General features: G+C 34.5%; 1 protein-coding gene across 17 annotated transcripts in view; it reads left to right on the top strand.

Annotated features, from left to right (window-relative positions):
* Window positions 1-17,616, top strand: part of AKAP9 (A-kinase anchoring protein 9) — a 150,368-nt gene that overhangs the window by 94,913 nt on the left and 37,839 nt on the right. For 11 of the 17 annotated variants that reach the window (XM_082471644.1, XM_082471641.1, XM_082471639.1 and 8 more), the window contains 3 exons: window positions 14,737-14,899; window positions 15,714-15,926; window positions 16,896-16,934. In XM_082471644.1, the coding sequence (XP_082327770.1) occupies window positions 14,737-14,899; window positions 15,714-15,926; window positions 16,896-16,934 (415 nt within the window). Of the gene's footprint in view, window positions 1-8,063; window positions 11,979-14,736; window positions 14,900-15,713; window positions 15,927-16,895; window positions 16,935-17,616 lie in introns of those variants that run through there. The other 6 variants (XM_082471645.1, XM_082471643.1, XM_082471652.1 and 3 more) reach the window with 2 other exon arrangements.

The following is a 17,616-nucleotide window of genomic DNA, read 5'->3' as shown; positions in this document are numbered from 1 at the left end:
TCTTTTTCTTTAAGAAATTATTCTGTTTCTGCAGTAGCAATGACTATTGGATGTATCAAATTTGACAAATATTGTTATATATATTGTGTTTTAATGCGAGATTTTTTTACTTTTAGGTTAAGTTAGTGATTATACACCATTTCTTGAGTCATCTCTTGTTTAGTGACCCTTGAAATAATTTGTTAACCTCCTACTATTTGGTTAACATCATTATCAATCCATTATTCTTTTTTTGTCTCTTGATAAGTTGCTGTTGGCATTAAACTAAGAAGGCATTATCAAAACAACATATATTTCCAGTGAAATATTTGTCCTCCAAATAGATTTCAGCTCTGAAAACTGTTATCTTAACCAGAGTTTTCCTCAGGTTCATTCTTCTTTGTTGGAAGACAGTCTAAATTTTCTTCTGTGATATAGTATGGATCATATCTATCTTTGAGAGGAAAAGAATCCTAAAATAACCACACATTGCAGTGAGAATTCACTGATTGGCCAGGGGAATATATCATAATATATCTACTGTTAAACTTCTGGATGGCACCTTGATTGACTGAACAAACTAAGGTATTCATATGCAATTAAATAGGTCTCAAAAGTTCTTCCATAGATAAATTCTGAAGATATAATATGATATGATATATAGTTATATTACAGAAGAAATTGCTATCTTTGGGTAATTCTTGTTTTTTTGAAGCTTTCTTTTAAATCAGGTGCAAAATGATTGAAAAGCTTTTGCTTCAGTAACTCAGATTTCCTTGAGCATCCACAAAGAACTAAAAGAAGTGTAGTATTCCTGAAAACTCACATCTTTGTGTATTTACTAACAGAAAGGATGACTATTTACACAAACAATGATAGGGGTCCCATCTTTACTAAAAGCACACATAGTTAAGTGCTGTTAAGGAAATGGCACCAACTAAAACCAGCCTCATTTATGTATTCATTTAACAAGACATTAAATTATACTCTTTTATAGAGTATATAGATCAAATTATATAGATCAAAGAATTAAAATGTTTACTGCATTTTTCTTAAGCCTCAGGTGTGGTAGACTTAAGCTCAAACAATGAAATTATGAATGCTATGTCATAATGTGAAATTCCATAGCTACAATGAAAAAACACACATTTTCTACTAAGATTTGGTATCTTTTAAAGTCTTTACTTTTTAAAATTAACATAAGCCCTGGATTGGCTTTCTTTTAGAATGCTTATGCGTAAGCCACTTTAACAATATGCTACTCTCCTTAGTAAACTGAGCCAATTCTGGCATTTTCAACTGTTGCTTTTCAGCACTTTTAATGCTTGAATGCATATGCATCATAATTCCTTTTATTCTATGAAAGTCATACAGATGATTCTATACTGAATTTCTACATGATCTTGCTTTCTTTTTTTTTTTTTTGCTTATTTCAGCCACGTTGGTATTTAATTTCTGTATTTATCTTTTATACCATGAAAACAGCTGTTAATACTTTTCCTTTTTTGACCACTATTAAATACTTTTGACCTGGATCTTGAGCTCTGTTAATACTGTTGCTACTACCTGATACTCATTGTAATTTATGGACAATTTAGTTAATGCAATATATTTGTCATTTGACAAGCCCCATGGAAAAGGGTAAATAAATCAGAAGTGATCAGTGGTTGGACTTGTTCCTACAGGCTACTGAAGAGAAACTTTCCCCATAATCCATTAACACTGTCAACAGACAAGTGCGGGAGATCCACCTGAAACACTCAGTCTTCCAGGCTAAGATTACAGCTTATCATATCTGCTTATGTGTCTAGGTAGTGAGGTACAGTAGGAGCCTGATGATTCTCAATTGGTTAAATACTAAAGCAGCAATGTGTTATGTAGATTTCACTGTATTGTTTTAGTTTAAATATCACTGAATAGATCACAGAAATTTTGCCCAGAGCAGTAAGTAGTTCTCAGTGTGGTCTCTTAAGCAGCAACATAAGCATCACTAAAGACTTGTTCTGAATGTAAATTCTCAGTCCCCACCCCAGACCTACCGAATGATGGGGCCCCAAAACCTGTGTTTTAACAAGTCCTTTAGGTGATACTGATACAGACTAAAGTTTGAGAACCACTGACCTAGAAATTATTATTATAATAGTCACATTATTCTAGCGGAATTTTGAAGTGTTCTACTAATATCTGTTATATAAAAGGTTGAAGTAGTTGTTGACACTTGATATAAAAATCATTTTTCTTAGATGAATTATATTTTTAAGGCAGTGGGGATAGGAGCTCTGTAAAATTTTCTTTAAATTTAGTTCAGTTACTACTCTTCCATGGAGAGATGTTTAAAGACATTGACTTCTTCAGAATATTCTCATTAATAACTAAAATTATTTTGAACATGATGAATATGTTTAACAGATTGATGCAAAATAATGTGTAGTCCTCTGTGAAATGACTAGTATTCCATTTTCTTTTTAATGAGTCATTATTTGGTTCTTCTTCATAATGGACTATTTCCCTTTTATTTTGATTCTTTTTCACTTGTCATAAAAAAATCTAAAACAGAACTGACACTGCTATAATATCTTTTTGCTTGCAGTGAAAGAGAAATTCAGGTAAATAGCTCTGCATAGGATACCCTGAGAGTAGAAAAGAGAGCAGCATCTGACAGTTTAGGGTAAGATAGGAACAAGTAAAGCTTATTGGAGGACTCGATGCTTTGAGATGAGTCACTCATTCATCAAATTTATTGAACACCTGGTATGTAACAATTGCTCTTCTAGATACTGGAGGTACAGCACTGAACAAAGTACAAAGTCCCTACTCTCATAGAGGTTACAATATAATGGTGGGGACTGATAATATATAAACGTAGTATGCCAGATGGTGATACCTACTGTGAAGGAAAATAAAATAGGGGGAGGTAGAGCATGATGGGGGAAGAGGACATTTTATGTAGGAAAATTAAGGAAGACCTCTCTGATAATGTGATAGTCAAGCATCTACCTTAAGGAAGTATGGGAGACAGCCACATAGGTAAGTTGGGGAAGAATGTTTCAGGCAAAGGAATAGTGAGTACGAGGGCCTGAGATGGTCATTGAGGTGGTCATGTGCTAGTTCTTTGTGTGGTTGACAAAGAGGCCAGAGTAGCTTGAGCGAGAAGAATGGGGAAAGTGTGGGAGACGAGGTCGTAGTGATACCTGAGAACCAAATCACGTGGAACTTGGAATTTAATTCTTAATGAGATGCAGAGTCATTGGGTACAATTTTTTAACTTGTTATTTTGAAGTAATTTTAGACTTACAGAAAAGTTGCAAAAATAGTACCAAGAGTTCCCATGTACTCTTCACTCAACTTTCCCTAATGTTCACATCTTGCGTAACCACACTATAGTTATCAAAACTTAGAAATTAAAAGTAGTACAATACTATAAACTACAGACTGTTTGGATTTTACCAGTTTTCCCACTAAAGTCCTTTTTCTGTTCTAGGATCTGTTCCAGGATCGTACATTGCATTTAGTTGTCATGTCTTCTTCATCTTCTCCAGACTCTGTTAGTTCCTGAGTCTTTCTTTGCCTTTCATGACCTTGACACTTGAAAAAGACTAGCCAGTTATTTTGTAGAATATCCCTCGGTGTGATTTTGTCTGTTTTCTCATGATTACATGAAGCTTATTCATTTTTGACAAGGATACCACTGAAGTTATGTGCCCTTCTCTGTGTGTCAAATCGAAAGGCACATGTCTTATTACAGGTGCTGTTAATCTCGATTACTTGTGGTGTCAGCTGGGTTTCTCCACTGTTTGATACTATGCAAATTTCCTGTTTCTCTTTAAACTTCCATCCACTAATCTTAGCATCCGTTGGTAGATCTTGCCTGCACAATTATTACTGTGGTGTTCCAGTGGGATTTTCTGTCATCATTCATTCATCATTCCTTCATTTATTGATTGGAATTATTCTGTAAGAGCTGTTTCTTTTTTCTTTTATTTATTTATTTACTTATTTTTATTTTTTGCTGTGCGCGTGCTTTCTCTGGTTGTGGCAAGTGGGGGCTCCTCTTTGTTGCAGTGAGTGGGCTTCTCATTGAAGTGGCTTCTCTTGTTGCGGAGCACGGGCTCTAGGCATGCGGGCTCTAGAGCGCAGGCTCAGTAGTTGTGGCGCATGGGCTTAGTTGCTCCACGACATGTGGGATCTTTCCGGACCAGGGATTGAACCTGTGTCCCCTGCGTTGGCAGGCGGAGTCTTAACCACTGCACCACCAGGGAAGTCCCAAGAGCTGTTTCTTCACTCACATTTATTTACTTAACTAATCGAGTTTCATATGAATTCATAGCTATTAATTTTTTTCAGTGGTTTATAATCCAATACTACAGTAGTTTGTTTTGTTCCATCTTTGGCAGTAAGAACTCTTTCAGATCGGCACCTGTGCACTTTCAAAGTGCTTATTCTTTTGAGCATTTGCACTATCAGAGACTCCAGGCCCATCTTGTATTTTCCCTGCCCCAGCCCTAGAATCAACTACTTCTCCAAGGAATTCAAGTTCCCTTTATTGGAGAAAGATACTTAAAAACCAAGACCTGGGTGCTGTATGTGCTTATTGTTAACTAAGGTGTTATGGTCCTCTCAGCAGAAAGTTTGAAAATATATGTAGTATATTAATCCTTGCATATATATTTATTTCTATATCTGTATATATCATAGAAGTATAATTTCATATCGATACCTCCAATTCCCATCTAGTACCACAGCATTCTTTCTCCCCTTTCCCCTTTCCTTTGTAACTGTGTTCTCCAAAGGCGAGAAGCAAGGCTCTCATAATCTACGGTAGTTTTATTTATTTGTTAACCATTTATACCCATAAAGTAATTTCATACCCATATATACCCATAAAGTAATTTTACAGTTGCTAACCTATATCCCTGTGAAAAACAAATTTACTAACTAGAGTACAGTAGTTTTTGGTCTTTAGCCTTACAGTATACAATCAAAATACTGTTTTTCAAAGTATCATAGGTTAACTCTTCTCCCCACGCCTTTAGTGTGGTTTTGTTATTCACTTTTAATACAATAAGAATTATTTATTATAGTTTTTATTCCATTTTGGGTTCCCCCACACTTTGGTTAATTTTTTTAAAATTTACATACAGTAAATTTCATTTGTGCGTAGACAGTTCTTTTGGTTGTGACAGATGCATAGAGTTATGTGTCTACCACCACAATCATAATACAGAACATTTCCATCACCCTAAAATTCCCTGGTGCTGCTCTGTTCTTTTATAGTCAGCCCCTCCTCCACCTCCTGCCCTTGAAAATCACTAGCTGCTTTCTGTCCCTATAGTTTTGTCTTTTCCAGAGTGTCATTAATGAAATCATACATTATGCATTATTTTGGGTCTGGTTTCATTGTCTTAACAAAATACATATAAGATTCATCTATGTGTGTTAATACTTTGTTTCTTTTTAGAGCTGAGGAGTAGTCCATTGAATGGATGCACCTGTTTGTTTATCCAAAGGACATACAAATTGTTTCCAGCTCTGTGTCATTAGAGATTTTTCAGCAACTGATGTAACTTACATTTATCAAAAGGATCACTTTGACCACCTTGTTAAATATAGACTGGGGGGATGGAGGGGTGCAGGACAGAAGCAAAGAAATCAGTTGGAGAACTTGCCCAGGCTTATAAGTTAGGTGTAAGTTAGAATTTGAATCCAGGCAGTCTGGCTTCAGGGTCCATGCTCTTAACTGCCACTTTTTCTGCCCTTTGAAAATGAAAGGAGTGAATCATTCTGTCAGTTACTGCTGACAGGTCATGTTATAGCCTGAGGAGTAGATTTTGAAATCTGGGAGGTGTGCGGTGGGGGCGGGGGGGGGGTGTCATTGGTTACTTTACAAGAGCAGTTTCAGTGAAGTAATGGAGATGAAAGCATAATTCAAGAGAAAATGAGAGGGAAAATGAGTCTTTTAGGTAAAGACTTACAAGACAAGTAGAAACTAAGTGGGTGGGTCAAGAAGAAAATTTGTGGCAAATGGCATAGCATGTTGGTATAAACCAGCATGATGTGTTTGAGGATACTGGGTAGTTTTGTGTTTTAAACATCCAGGGTGGAATGTGGGGAACAGAGGGTAGAAGGATAGCAGTGGTTATTAGCACATAGTCCCTTGAGGGCTTAGTTAAGGAGTTTTAACTTTATGCTGAAAAGTGTGGGGAGGCATTGAAATATTTTTGGTAGAAAATAATAATACCAAATTTGTGTTTTAGAGAGAATTCCTCTGGCAACAGTGGGGTGGATATATGGGCAGGAAAATAGTGAGGAGAGATGCTGAATGTGCAGAAACAGGAGACTCTTAAAATATTCCAGTGAAAAGGGATAGAAATCAAGTTAGGGCAAGAGGGAAGTGATTTTAAAACTTGTAGAAGTTGAATTTGATAGAAGTTCTTGTGACATTGAATGTAGGGGGTAAGGAAGGGGAGAGGAAACCACACGTGAATCCTTGACCAACTAAGTTGTTGGTGTATTTCCCTTACTGAGATGGGGGGTGCAAAAGAAGTGAATAACGAGTTCAGTTTTAGGTAATCTGAGTTTGAAATGCATAGAGGGAGAAGATACTCCCTAGAGTCTAGAGTTTGGGAAACTAGATTGGAAGTTGTCATCATTTTAAAGACATTGGAAACCATGGTTTTCGAGAGTGTACAGAGCTAATTTTTTGTCCTGGTAGAGTGCTGAGATTTAAAAGAGAATAAAGGTAGATAAGTCTACAAAAGATATTGAGAATGAGAGAGGAAAATCAAGAGAATAGTATCATAAAAGCCAGATGAGGAGTGATTTTCCATGTGTCAGATACCATGGAAAGGTAATGGATGCTGAGGATTTAGTGTCCATTGGGTGTTTCAGTATAGGTGTCATCAATGACCTTGATGAGAACAGTTTCATGGAGTTGATAGAGGAGAAATTCAAAATTCAGACATTTACAGAAATAGAGTTGAAGAAATAGAGACAGCAATTTCATGATACCTGGCCATGAAGAAAACAGGAGACCATTAGCTTGAAAGGGGGAGAATGCTTTTTTTAAGATTCAGGTGTTTATATTGAGTAGCAATGGAAAAGTTGAAGATGCACATCAGAGGGGATGGGCTTTGTGGAGCCAGATCCTTGGGATAGGTGAGGGTGGAATCTGGAACACAAGTGGAAGGTGTGGTCTTTGGATCAGAGAGACTCTGCCTCCTTTAAGATTGGTCAGAGAAATTATTGCCAGTGATTGTGGGCTTTTGTTTGGGGTTGGGGAGGAGTTTCATTGAAAAGGCCCTGTAGTCTAAGTAAATACTGTCAAATAATCAAGGTTCTTTCTTTCCTTTTTTTTTTTTTTTTTTTTTTACTGGTTTGGTTTTATATGTTATATAATTGTAGTGGGACATCATGATTAAGTCTTGTACTTAGTTTTAAGTTTAGAGGCTGCTTTAGGTTCCGTAGATGCATCTTGCTTTAATAAAAGAATTAGTAAGCGTTTTCTTTACTAAGTATCAGGGTATCTGCCTTTATAGCCTGATTTCATAATATCTTTTATGAGTATTTTACTTTATGTATTTGATTTCATAAGTGATTTACCCAATGGCATGTCCAAATCCATATAATAATACATTTACTGTGATGGATTTTACTTCTCTTTTGCTGAGACAGGCTGCTATAAATATTGAATATATTCAGGCTTGTATTCAACCTATTGCAGTTTCCTTTTGGTTGGGATGGCTTTTGTTGGAATAGGAGTAAAATTGCTGAGAGTCTAGTCTCAAGCCCTTAGAAAGTTAATCTCTTTAACATTATCTTCATTTAGTAGTGTCTTTGTGGTTCTGCAGAGAAGTTTTATCTTTGAGAGTGTGGTTTTAGATTCTTTCTCTTTCTTTCTTTTTTTTTTTTTTTTGGCTGCTTTGCGGTGCAGGGGCTTTTCTCTAGTCTGGAGAGTGGGGGGTGGGGCTACTCTTCGTTGTGGTGCACGAGCTCATTGCAGTGGCTTCTCTTGTTGTGGAGCACGAGCTCTAGGTGCGCGGGCTTCAGTAGTTGTGGTGCATAGGCTCAGTAGTTGTGGCTCGCAGGTTCTAGAGCGCAGGCTCAGTAGTTGTGGCGCATGGGCTTAGTTGCTCCGCGGCATGTGGGATCTTCCTGGACCAGGGATTGAACCTGTGTCCCCTGCATTGGCAGGCGGATTCTTAACCACTGTGCCACCAGGGAAGTCCCTGTTTCAGATTCTTGATTCTTGGGACAGGTAGAAATAGGAATCAATCAGTCTGTTATGTGGGAAGTAGTGTTTTAGCAATTAAAGTTTTCCAGAATCCAGAGGTACTGTTTAGAGCCATAGGAGATTATTTACCAAGAGATTCTTTCAGGCGTTAGAAGAGAACAGTGAATGAGGAATTTACTCCTGAAGAAATGATTTTTATTATAGGCAACTCTCATGAATTTATTAATAATCATTTTTTAGATTAATGGAACTTAAGGTACTTTTCTATATTTTCTCCAAAAGGGAGCCTTTTTATGAGGATGAAACAGTAGTACCGTAAGTTAAGATTCTGTTTTGTCATTGTTGTGTTTTAAAACATAAACTGTGGGCTTCCCTGGTAGCACAGTGGTTAGGAATCCACCTGCCAATGCAGGGGACACAGGTTCGAGCCCTGGTCCAGGAAGATCCCACATGCCGCGGAGCAACTAAGCCCGTGGGCCACAACTACTGAGCCTGCGCTCTAGAGCCCGCGAGCCACAACTACTGAGCCCGCGTGCCACAACTACTGAAGCCCGCGCACCTATAGCCCGTGATCCACAACAAGAGAAGCCACTGCAATGAGAAGCCTGCGCACCACAATGAAGAGTAGCCCCCCACTCGCCGCAACTAGAGAAAGCCTGCGTGCAGCAATGAAGACCCAGCACAGCCAAAAATAAATAAGTAAAAAATAAATAAATTTATTTAAAAAATAAAAATAAAGCATAAACCTTAATAAAGTGTTGAAATACATTTGCCATTAGGTGTTCCTCCCAGTGTGTGTATTATAAGCATCAGGGCTCTGTCAGGGTATTGTAGCCAGGATTCAGTCTATTCAGTAACTTAAAAAAATAAAAAATAAATCAAAATACAAAAGAGAGCAACAGAAGTGGTTTACAAGTTGGGGGAAATATTTCTGGGGAAAAGGTTAAATAGTTTGACATTGTACAATTAAAGTAAAGCGAAACGTAACTCTATACCGCAAATTAATAGCTTTCAAATATACATTAAAATCTTGATTATCTGAAACCAGGGGATAATGAGCTAGTCTGGATAATTAAAAGGGTGTCCTCTTAAAAGTTTAAATTATTTTAACTGTTATTGATTGCAGAGAGTTTTATGTGCTTTCTAAAAAAAAAAAAAAGAATATAATTTGAATTATTCCAATTCAAAGTAATCTATCTGGACATCAATATATATAATATACCATCAGTTAATATGCTGTTTTGGGGAGAGCTATTTGCCCCTATCTTAAATCGTCTTTACTGCTGTTTTGAGTCTTTTCCCCCTTTAATTTTACTGTTTTCTTTGTGGTTAGTTTCTTAACCTTGACTTATGTTCCTGGTTATAAGGGGGTATACCTTACTTATAAATTTTTGTTTTACATGGATAAACACAGGTTTTACATGCTTTCAAATGTAGGGAAAAATAGACTATCATTTGAATTATTTTAATTCAGGGTCACCTTTCTGAACATCAATTAATATAGTATGCCATCAGTTAATGTACTGTTATGAGGGCTGTTTGCCCCATTCTAAGTCATCTTAATCTGCGGCTTTTTTGAGTCTTTTCCTCCTAGTTTTCTCTTTTCTTTGTCGTTAGTTCTTGGCTTGACCTAATTGTTTCTATTTATAAAGGGATATGTCTTACTTTCAGGGTTTTGTTTTTGCTTCAAATAAGAGAAATTGGACACCAGGTTATGAAAATAAACTGTTATTCTCAGAGGGAGCTGAGAAAGAGTATGTTGAGAGGTGTTTGATATGCTGAACATGGGTCCAGCCAGTTCATAAAGCTGAACATCTAGGATGTTGATGATTTTGTATCTGCTGAAGCCCCAGTAAAGTCAAATTTAGCTGCGCCAGTGGTGTGGTTAGATCTCCATCTTGTACAGATGTTATGATGTTTTCACAAACTAACTGGAGGCGTCACATAAGAAACCATAATAAACAGAAATTTGTCATTACCTAGTCCGGAATTCTAGGAAGCAGCTGCCCCTCCGCTACCCCAAACCATATCCCTGTAGATTCTGAGCTTTCTGTAGAAAATCTTATTTTCTCTGCCCTAATTGTTAACTTACTGTGAAGGGTTTGAGTATTGACGCCTCTAAAGATATTTTGTATAGTGAAAGTGGCTATAAAATTGATTTTTGTTGATGTGCTTGCTTTAGTGTGGGTTTTTCCATAGTAGATAAAGGTTTTGTGAGTTAAGGATATTTAGTTACTGGGTAGAGAAAAGACACCACAATGAAAGATTTTTTCATTTATTTAAAACAACTTTCACTGTTGAGGATTTTTAATATTAAAAAGTATGTTGTTTATATTTTAAATTCTGAGAAGCTGTTTTATTCACTATTGCCGAGGTTTCTGGAGCTACCAAAAGGCCATTATACACCACTTGTGCTTTTAAGTTTTAGTCAGGGTTCATAGGATACCTTAAGTGGTATAATTACCAATTATTATATACAATGCAGCTTTTAAAAAGAGGGTTTTTTTTTCCTTAAGAATTACTCTGTAAACAATTCAGTGTGGAAATAGTTTATAACCAATGTTATAAACTATGTATGTTTAGTTACGTAAACTATGTTTAGTTTTAATGACTACTCAAAAGAATGAGTATTATTTTAAGGAAATATCAAAAAGAAATACTTAGTTTTCCAGAAATAGTTATGATTATTGGATATAGTTGAAGAACTAATTGGTAATGTGGACTCAAACCTACTTGTTTTCACATTTTTAAATTAAAACAATTTTTTAATGGAATGGAAAAACACCAGCTTATCTTAGAAGCATTATAAACTTATCTAGATATCCTTTTCAGAGCTGTGACGTGGAACTTGGATCCTGTTAGGCAGGCTTTTTTGTGGGTGTGTAAATTCAGATTCCACCTGTCAGTGTACCTATAGGTAAAGACATTAAATCACACCCTCTGTTCTGACCTTTCCCCAGGGACACTGGCTAGAATTCTTCGGCTCAGCATGAGAGGCTATTTGAATAGCTCAGTTCAGAAGAGCAGGTTGTGAAGCAGCAAGAACAAGGGAAATAATGTTGCAACTACGTTTTTTAACACCGCTACTATGGAGACTGAAAACTTGACTTTCCCTACCAGGTTCTGCTTGGAAGGCTTTTATTTCCACAGACATATTTTGATACCGGAAGAAGTTTTATTGCTTAGCTAATTAGATATTTATATTTTTAGTCTTCCATTTTTCAACAATTTAGTAATTATTCTAATTAAAAACGTGTTTGCTTGCTTTTAGTTTTGTTTTTTTGTTTTTGTTTTGTTCTGGTTTTTTTGATGAAGACTGATGGAGATCTAGTTTTTTTTAAGTTTGTGGGTTTTTTCTTTTGTTGTTTAGTTGTATGAATTAATTTTATAATGTTTATTTGGTAGTGCTAAGGAGAAATTTTCATACTGCTATGGTATATCTTAATAAACTAAACCGAACTTTTTTAGTGTAGTGGAAAACTGGTACAGCAAATGAGGAAAATTAGCAGCTACAACTTCTAGAATGGATTCTTACAGGACCTATTTGGCAACTGTCAAACTTAGTGGCTCGTGGTTGGAAGAAGAAGATGAAGACATTTATGAGGTTGAATCTCGTGTGCCTTTACCACATCCTTTTCCTCTGTGTGAACATTTGGATGAAACTAACTCAGTAATTGTTAATACTTCTATTTTTCATTTTATTCATAAAAGAAATGGGCATATATTAAAGCTTATTTCCAAAATTTCCCTGCCTACCCCTCCTTATTCAGTAAGTATAAAAATTTGGTTTTTTATAGTTTTATTTTATGCTTCCAGTTTTTTATACATTTAGTTTAAAACTGTAATGAGAAATGAACTTTAAATGTCTTTGGTAAGGGTAAATGGAATAGAATCTTGTTTTCTTCTTGTTTGGTGTGTTACTACTCATTCATCCTGTAATGATTAATGTATTGAAGGGCTAAATTTTGTCCACAAGCCCCAACTTGGCTACGTTTTTCATTCCAGAAAGCAGAATGAGATAATTTTTCAGTTCTCCCATGCCAGGCAAGCTGTTTAAAAAGATCCTGCTTGTTCTTAAGAATCTTACTTCTATATGTTTATGATGCCAATCCTGAGTAAAAATGGAGTGATTATATTTGAAGGAATAGGCGTTGTCATACCTAAAACAGCTAAGTGAACTGTCATTGAGCCAGTTAGGAAATGTTTACAATCATATGGCATATTGCCTGTAGTTCCGGAAAAGAAAAAAGGAAACCTGGATTCTTATTTCAGTTTTTTTGCTAACTCCCTAAGGAGCTTATTTTTAATATGCCTGCTAATCCTATGAAGAAATACCTTTTTCTGCTTTTTATGTGAAATGTATGTTATAAGCAGTGTTAAGGGTATTTAGCATAGTTAGTATTTCAGGTTCATTTGACACTTAAATGTTGTGAATGATTCACTACAAGTTACTCAGTATGTTATTTGCCACTTCTTGTGACTTTCATGGCTTTAATTATATGTACTAGCTAGTATTTAACAAGACAGATGCTTTCAGAATAGATTTGTTACCTCCCCTTAAGCTTTTATATTAAAGTGACAGATTATTTACTAATTATACATACTTTTATGTAGTAAGTTTATTAAATTATGTGAAAATATTGAATATGATATTTTTATATATTACACATTATTAAGTATTAGGTTATAGGTTATATAAATATTAGGAATAAACTGTACCTTAACTGGATGGAAGAGGTTTTTTTAAGTATAATGTATTTAAATAAATATTTGAAGGAATCTCTTATTCCAATAAATGTGGGTGCTATCTTCTATAATAAGTGAAATTGTTTCCTAGAGGTACTGTATTTGAGTCCCAACTTTTTTGTTTTGCTTTGTAAAACTGAAGTTATTTCTTGTGGTTTTATAGTAATATTTAAATGCATCTTAAGGCAGGTTTAGATCTTGTCAGAAAATAGAATATAGAAGCTGACTTATTTTTCTTATCTAAAGCAAGTGTTTATTTTGTTGTAAGTGCATTGTTGTATTTGAAAAAGGAAAAAAAACCTCATATCCTAATTAGAGCTATGAACTCTTTTAGAGCATTCATATATTTCAGGCAAACATTTTACAATGTACAGGAAAAAAATTACATGTGTACATGTGAAAGCAGTTGATTTATTTTTAAAATATAGGCTGTGACTAAGTTCAGGAGAGGGCTTTTTATAAATTAGTTCATGTTTTATGGTCATTTTTTAATTTTAAAAATTAATGTATACTGGTTATCCACATTTAAAGGAAAATAGTCTTTTGTCAGTCAAAAGTAAAAATATAAAGTTTTATCTTTGTTGAGGTAACAACATATTATTACAGATATTTTAGGAAATATTTTGTGATTAAAATACGTGCTTAATTTTCCATTATGAGTCTTAAATGTGTATGCATATTATTTTCAAGTAATGGGTTGCGAATGATATTCAAAACATCTTATTAAAACAAGAATAATTGCACAATAGATATGTGAGATACTGATTTATCCAACCACAAAATGGTACCACAGAAAGCTTTACTTAGTAACTCTAAAATCTCTTTGCTATGGTAAATTTTAAAATGCTATGGTAAATTTTTTAAAAATGTAATGGTGTTGATATTAAATACCAGAAACATTTGAGCTCAATTTTTCCACATGTAGTTGTTTTAATAAAAACAGATAAAGCAGGTGCTAGCAGTAAGAAGCCCAGAAAACTAAAGCAGAGATAGTGCTTTTCTGCAGTTTCATGCAGCTGATAACAATGATCACTGTTTTTGAGCGCTTTGGCCTTGAGCCTGTACTTGACTGTCATCTTAAAAATTGTTTAAGAATGTGGTCAGTATATGCCAATGACAGCATTTTAAGGAGGCTGTGTTTATAGATAATGCCTCTGTATTCTAAGGTTTTGAAAATAAACTGAATATTCATTTAGAGTCTTGTAGACGTTTTACAAATGGACAGAAGTATAAAGCTTTTAGTTAAAATATGGGTTAAACTTCATTTTTTTGTGCCACTATGATTTTATTCATTGATGACATTGCATTAATCATTTATTATTAGTTCCCCACAGTGTACAGTAGGAGTCGCAGTCAATAAATGTTAAATACAGAAAACATAAAGCTTATCATAGAACACATAGTTACATAAAATTCTTTACCAAATACAAAAAGGGCCTGTGTATTATTAATTTTATATCTCTCTTCATATGATAGCATACAGATCTAGTGATGTAAAGTGGTTTATTTTCAAAAGAAGCTTTTTTTGTTGTTGTTCAATAAAATTAGAATACATATCTTACGGAAAGTTATACACAGCTAATCTACGTATCTACTGATTTACCCTACCTACTAGTACTAGCATGCAGTAGAAATATTAAATGACTACAATTCAACAGTGTATCTTTATTTTCAGTTAAAATTCTTTTTTTTTTTTTTTTTTTTTTAAGCTTTAATAGGGAATGACACTGGTATTCTTAACACTTTGTCTTCCTTCACGTCTACTTTGCCTCTTTGTTTAGCTGGAACATGCGAAAGTTACACAGACAGAATTGATGCGTGAGTCATTTAGACAGAAACGAGAAGTGACAGAGTCCCTTAAGTGCCAAGAAGAACTGCGAGAGCGCCTTCATGAGGAGTGCGGGGCCAGAGAACAGCTGGCTGTGGAGCTCAGTAAGGCTGAGGGTGAGCACCCTGCCACTGGCAACTGAGGGTGGAGGAATTTCAAGTCTAAAGATAAATTGTGGTGCAAGCCAGGTTTGGAAACCACCAGTCTACTTTTAATTTCAAATGCCCATTGAAAAGTAGTTATAGTTTGTCTTCAGAATTCCTCTAAGCAGTTTTTAAAACTATATATATATATTTTTTTAATTATAAAAAGTACTTAGTAGAATTATAGAAAGTATTTAAAATTTTAGAAAATACAGAAATGAACGATAGTGAATTGTTACCATAATCCCACCATCCTAAGACAACTGTTACAATTTAAAGATGAGGAAACTGGAGCAAAGAGATGCTAATAAATTGTTCAGTCACCATGAAATTGTGCTTCCAGGCTTGAAGCCTGTAAAGCTCCATGCTGTTTATATCCTACCGTGCTGTTGTGGGTGTTGGCCTTCTAGAATCACTTAAAATATCAACTTTCTCTAGTATATTTAAAATGTGATTCAGTTCACAAGCATCTGATTTATATTAAGCTTTCCAGGAGCCTATCTGTTTATATCCGTTTAATAAAGTGTGTCGTACATACATGATGTGATACATTAGCATAACAAATAATAGAAAATTCAGAGGAATTTCTTATTTAGACACATATTTAATAAGAAAAGGCTGTATTGAACATACCATAGTTACTGCTATCATCAGCAGCAAATTCATTCAAGACTCAATAGGTTGGAATGATTTAAAATTTGCTAACAGAACACCTTTTATTATTTATATAAGTATAATGGTAAAACTTGAAATAATAATTACATTCCTTGTTAATTTTATTTTACAGGTGTCATTGATGGCTATGCAGATGAAAAAACGCTTTTTGAAAGGCAAATTCAGGAAAAAACTGATATAATAGATCGTCTTGAGCAAGAGTTGTTATGTGCAGGTAATAGATTGCAAGAACTAGAAGCAGAACAACAGCAGATCCAAGAAGAAAGAGAATTACTGTCGAGGCAGAAGGAAGCTATGAAAGCTGAGGCAGGCCCAGTTGAACAGCGTATGTATTTTTAGACTTTATATGAAACATTCCTGAAAAGTTCAAGATGGCTTTTTTTCCCCCTTTCAGTGCCATTATTTATATATTTTATATAGGGATTGAAAAATAATAAGAAAATCTACCTTATTGGTAATTGTCTTATTAGCCAACCATGTGGAATCAAATTTTTTTTCTTTCTCCTTTGGCATATTTTGACAGAAAAAGATCATTCTTCATTTATTCTCAAACCTCTGCCTAAAGAGAAAGCTGCATATAATGAGGCAGGATAGTTTTTAAACTGTGTAAGATTTAGTTCTTTTAATTGCAGAAAGGCAGCAAAATGTATACTTGGATTAACTAAATAAGAGCACTGACCTGCACTAGTAGTGAGCAAGTGAGGTGGATTTCAGCCTGCAAGATAATAGATTGAAAAGGTCACTGGCTCTTAGAAGCAGGCTGACATCTAGTTTAATATAAGCGGGACTTCAAAGAATAAATAAGTTTACAAATAACCTTTAATCTTTTCTTAAATGAGACATTAGGTAACATCTTGAAGTTTGTTTGGTGGTAAAAAAAAAAAAAAAATGTCAGTCTTTGTAACAGTGGAACTTTAAATCCTTTTAATCATATCTTCTCACTTTTATATTACACATGCAGTCAGATTTTAAATGTGTAGTTTTACTAATTGAATTTTATCAATTTAGAGATACAACATACATTTTTGTAATATGGTGAAGTTTTTCTGGTTGCTCAAATTTGTTTAGCACAGGTTTAGGGTTGGAATTTTTAATGTGGAAAGTATGTGTGTGATACATGTAAAATGTTCAAGAAATACTGATACATCTGAAAACGTTACCAATGATAATAATCAGTGGTTTCAACTTTTACTTCTGATTCTTTTGTGTATGTGTATTATTCTATTTTAGGAAATAGAAAACATGTAAATTACCATATTTTTGTTCTGTGTGTGTGTTTTTTCTTTCCTAATAGGACTAGTAGATGCTGCAGTCGATGCAGCACCTGGAGCAGGTGTGTTTATACAATTGCATGGCCATTGGGTGACCCTTGGATTTTTCAACCAACTAACATATCTCTAATTTTGCTGTTTTGTTTCATACTTACAGTTTTTCCCTTTAACAACAGAAAAACTCTTCTTACAATAAAAATACATATTTATATTTGGAATTAACAACTGAGATTCATAGTGACCATCATCTTATTATATCTGTTATTCCACAGAGCTGAAGACCATTTCAGTTTTTTAAAGAAAATGTTGGTTTATTAAAAGTTTTTTTCTTTAACAAATATATTAAACTCTTACAGCCTATGAGTTTTCAAAATACTCTATTCTAAATCAGGAAGTATATAAGATGATGGTATCAATAGGATCAGTGAAATTTAATAAAGAGACTTTCTGGTTGATTAACGTTTATATTAACATCTAAATCAGTATTGTTTTAAAAGGAAAGATGTTTTCTGTACATTTCTAATCCTGAGTACAGTGTTGACAGACCAGTTAACATAAAGACTCTAGAGTAATATTCCTTCCATTTTCTTCATTAGAGAATTGTTCTACTTTGCTATATGTAATTTATTATTGTATGATTAATATTCATAATAATGGCTAACACTTATATGTAGTGCTTACCATAGTCTAGGCACTGTTCTTCACATGTATTAACTCATTTGATTCCACAATAACTCTTAGAGA

This window comes from Balaenoptera physalus (assembly GCF_965194825.1).
Source record: "Balaenoptera physalus genome assembly, chromosome: 8".
NCBI lineage: Eukaryota > Metazoa > Chordata > Mammalia > Artiodactyla > Balaenopteridae > Balaenoptera > Balaenoptera physalus.
This window is presented reverse-complemented; position numbering and strand designations above follow the sequence as displayed.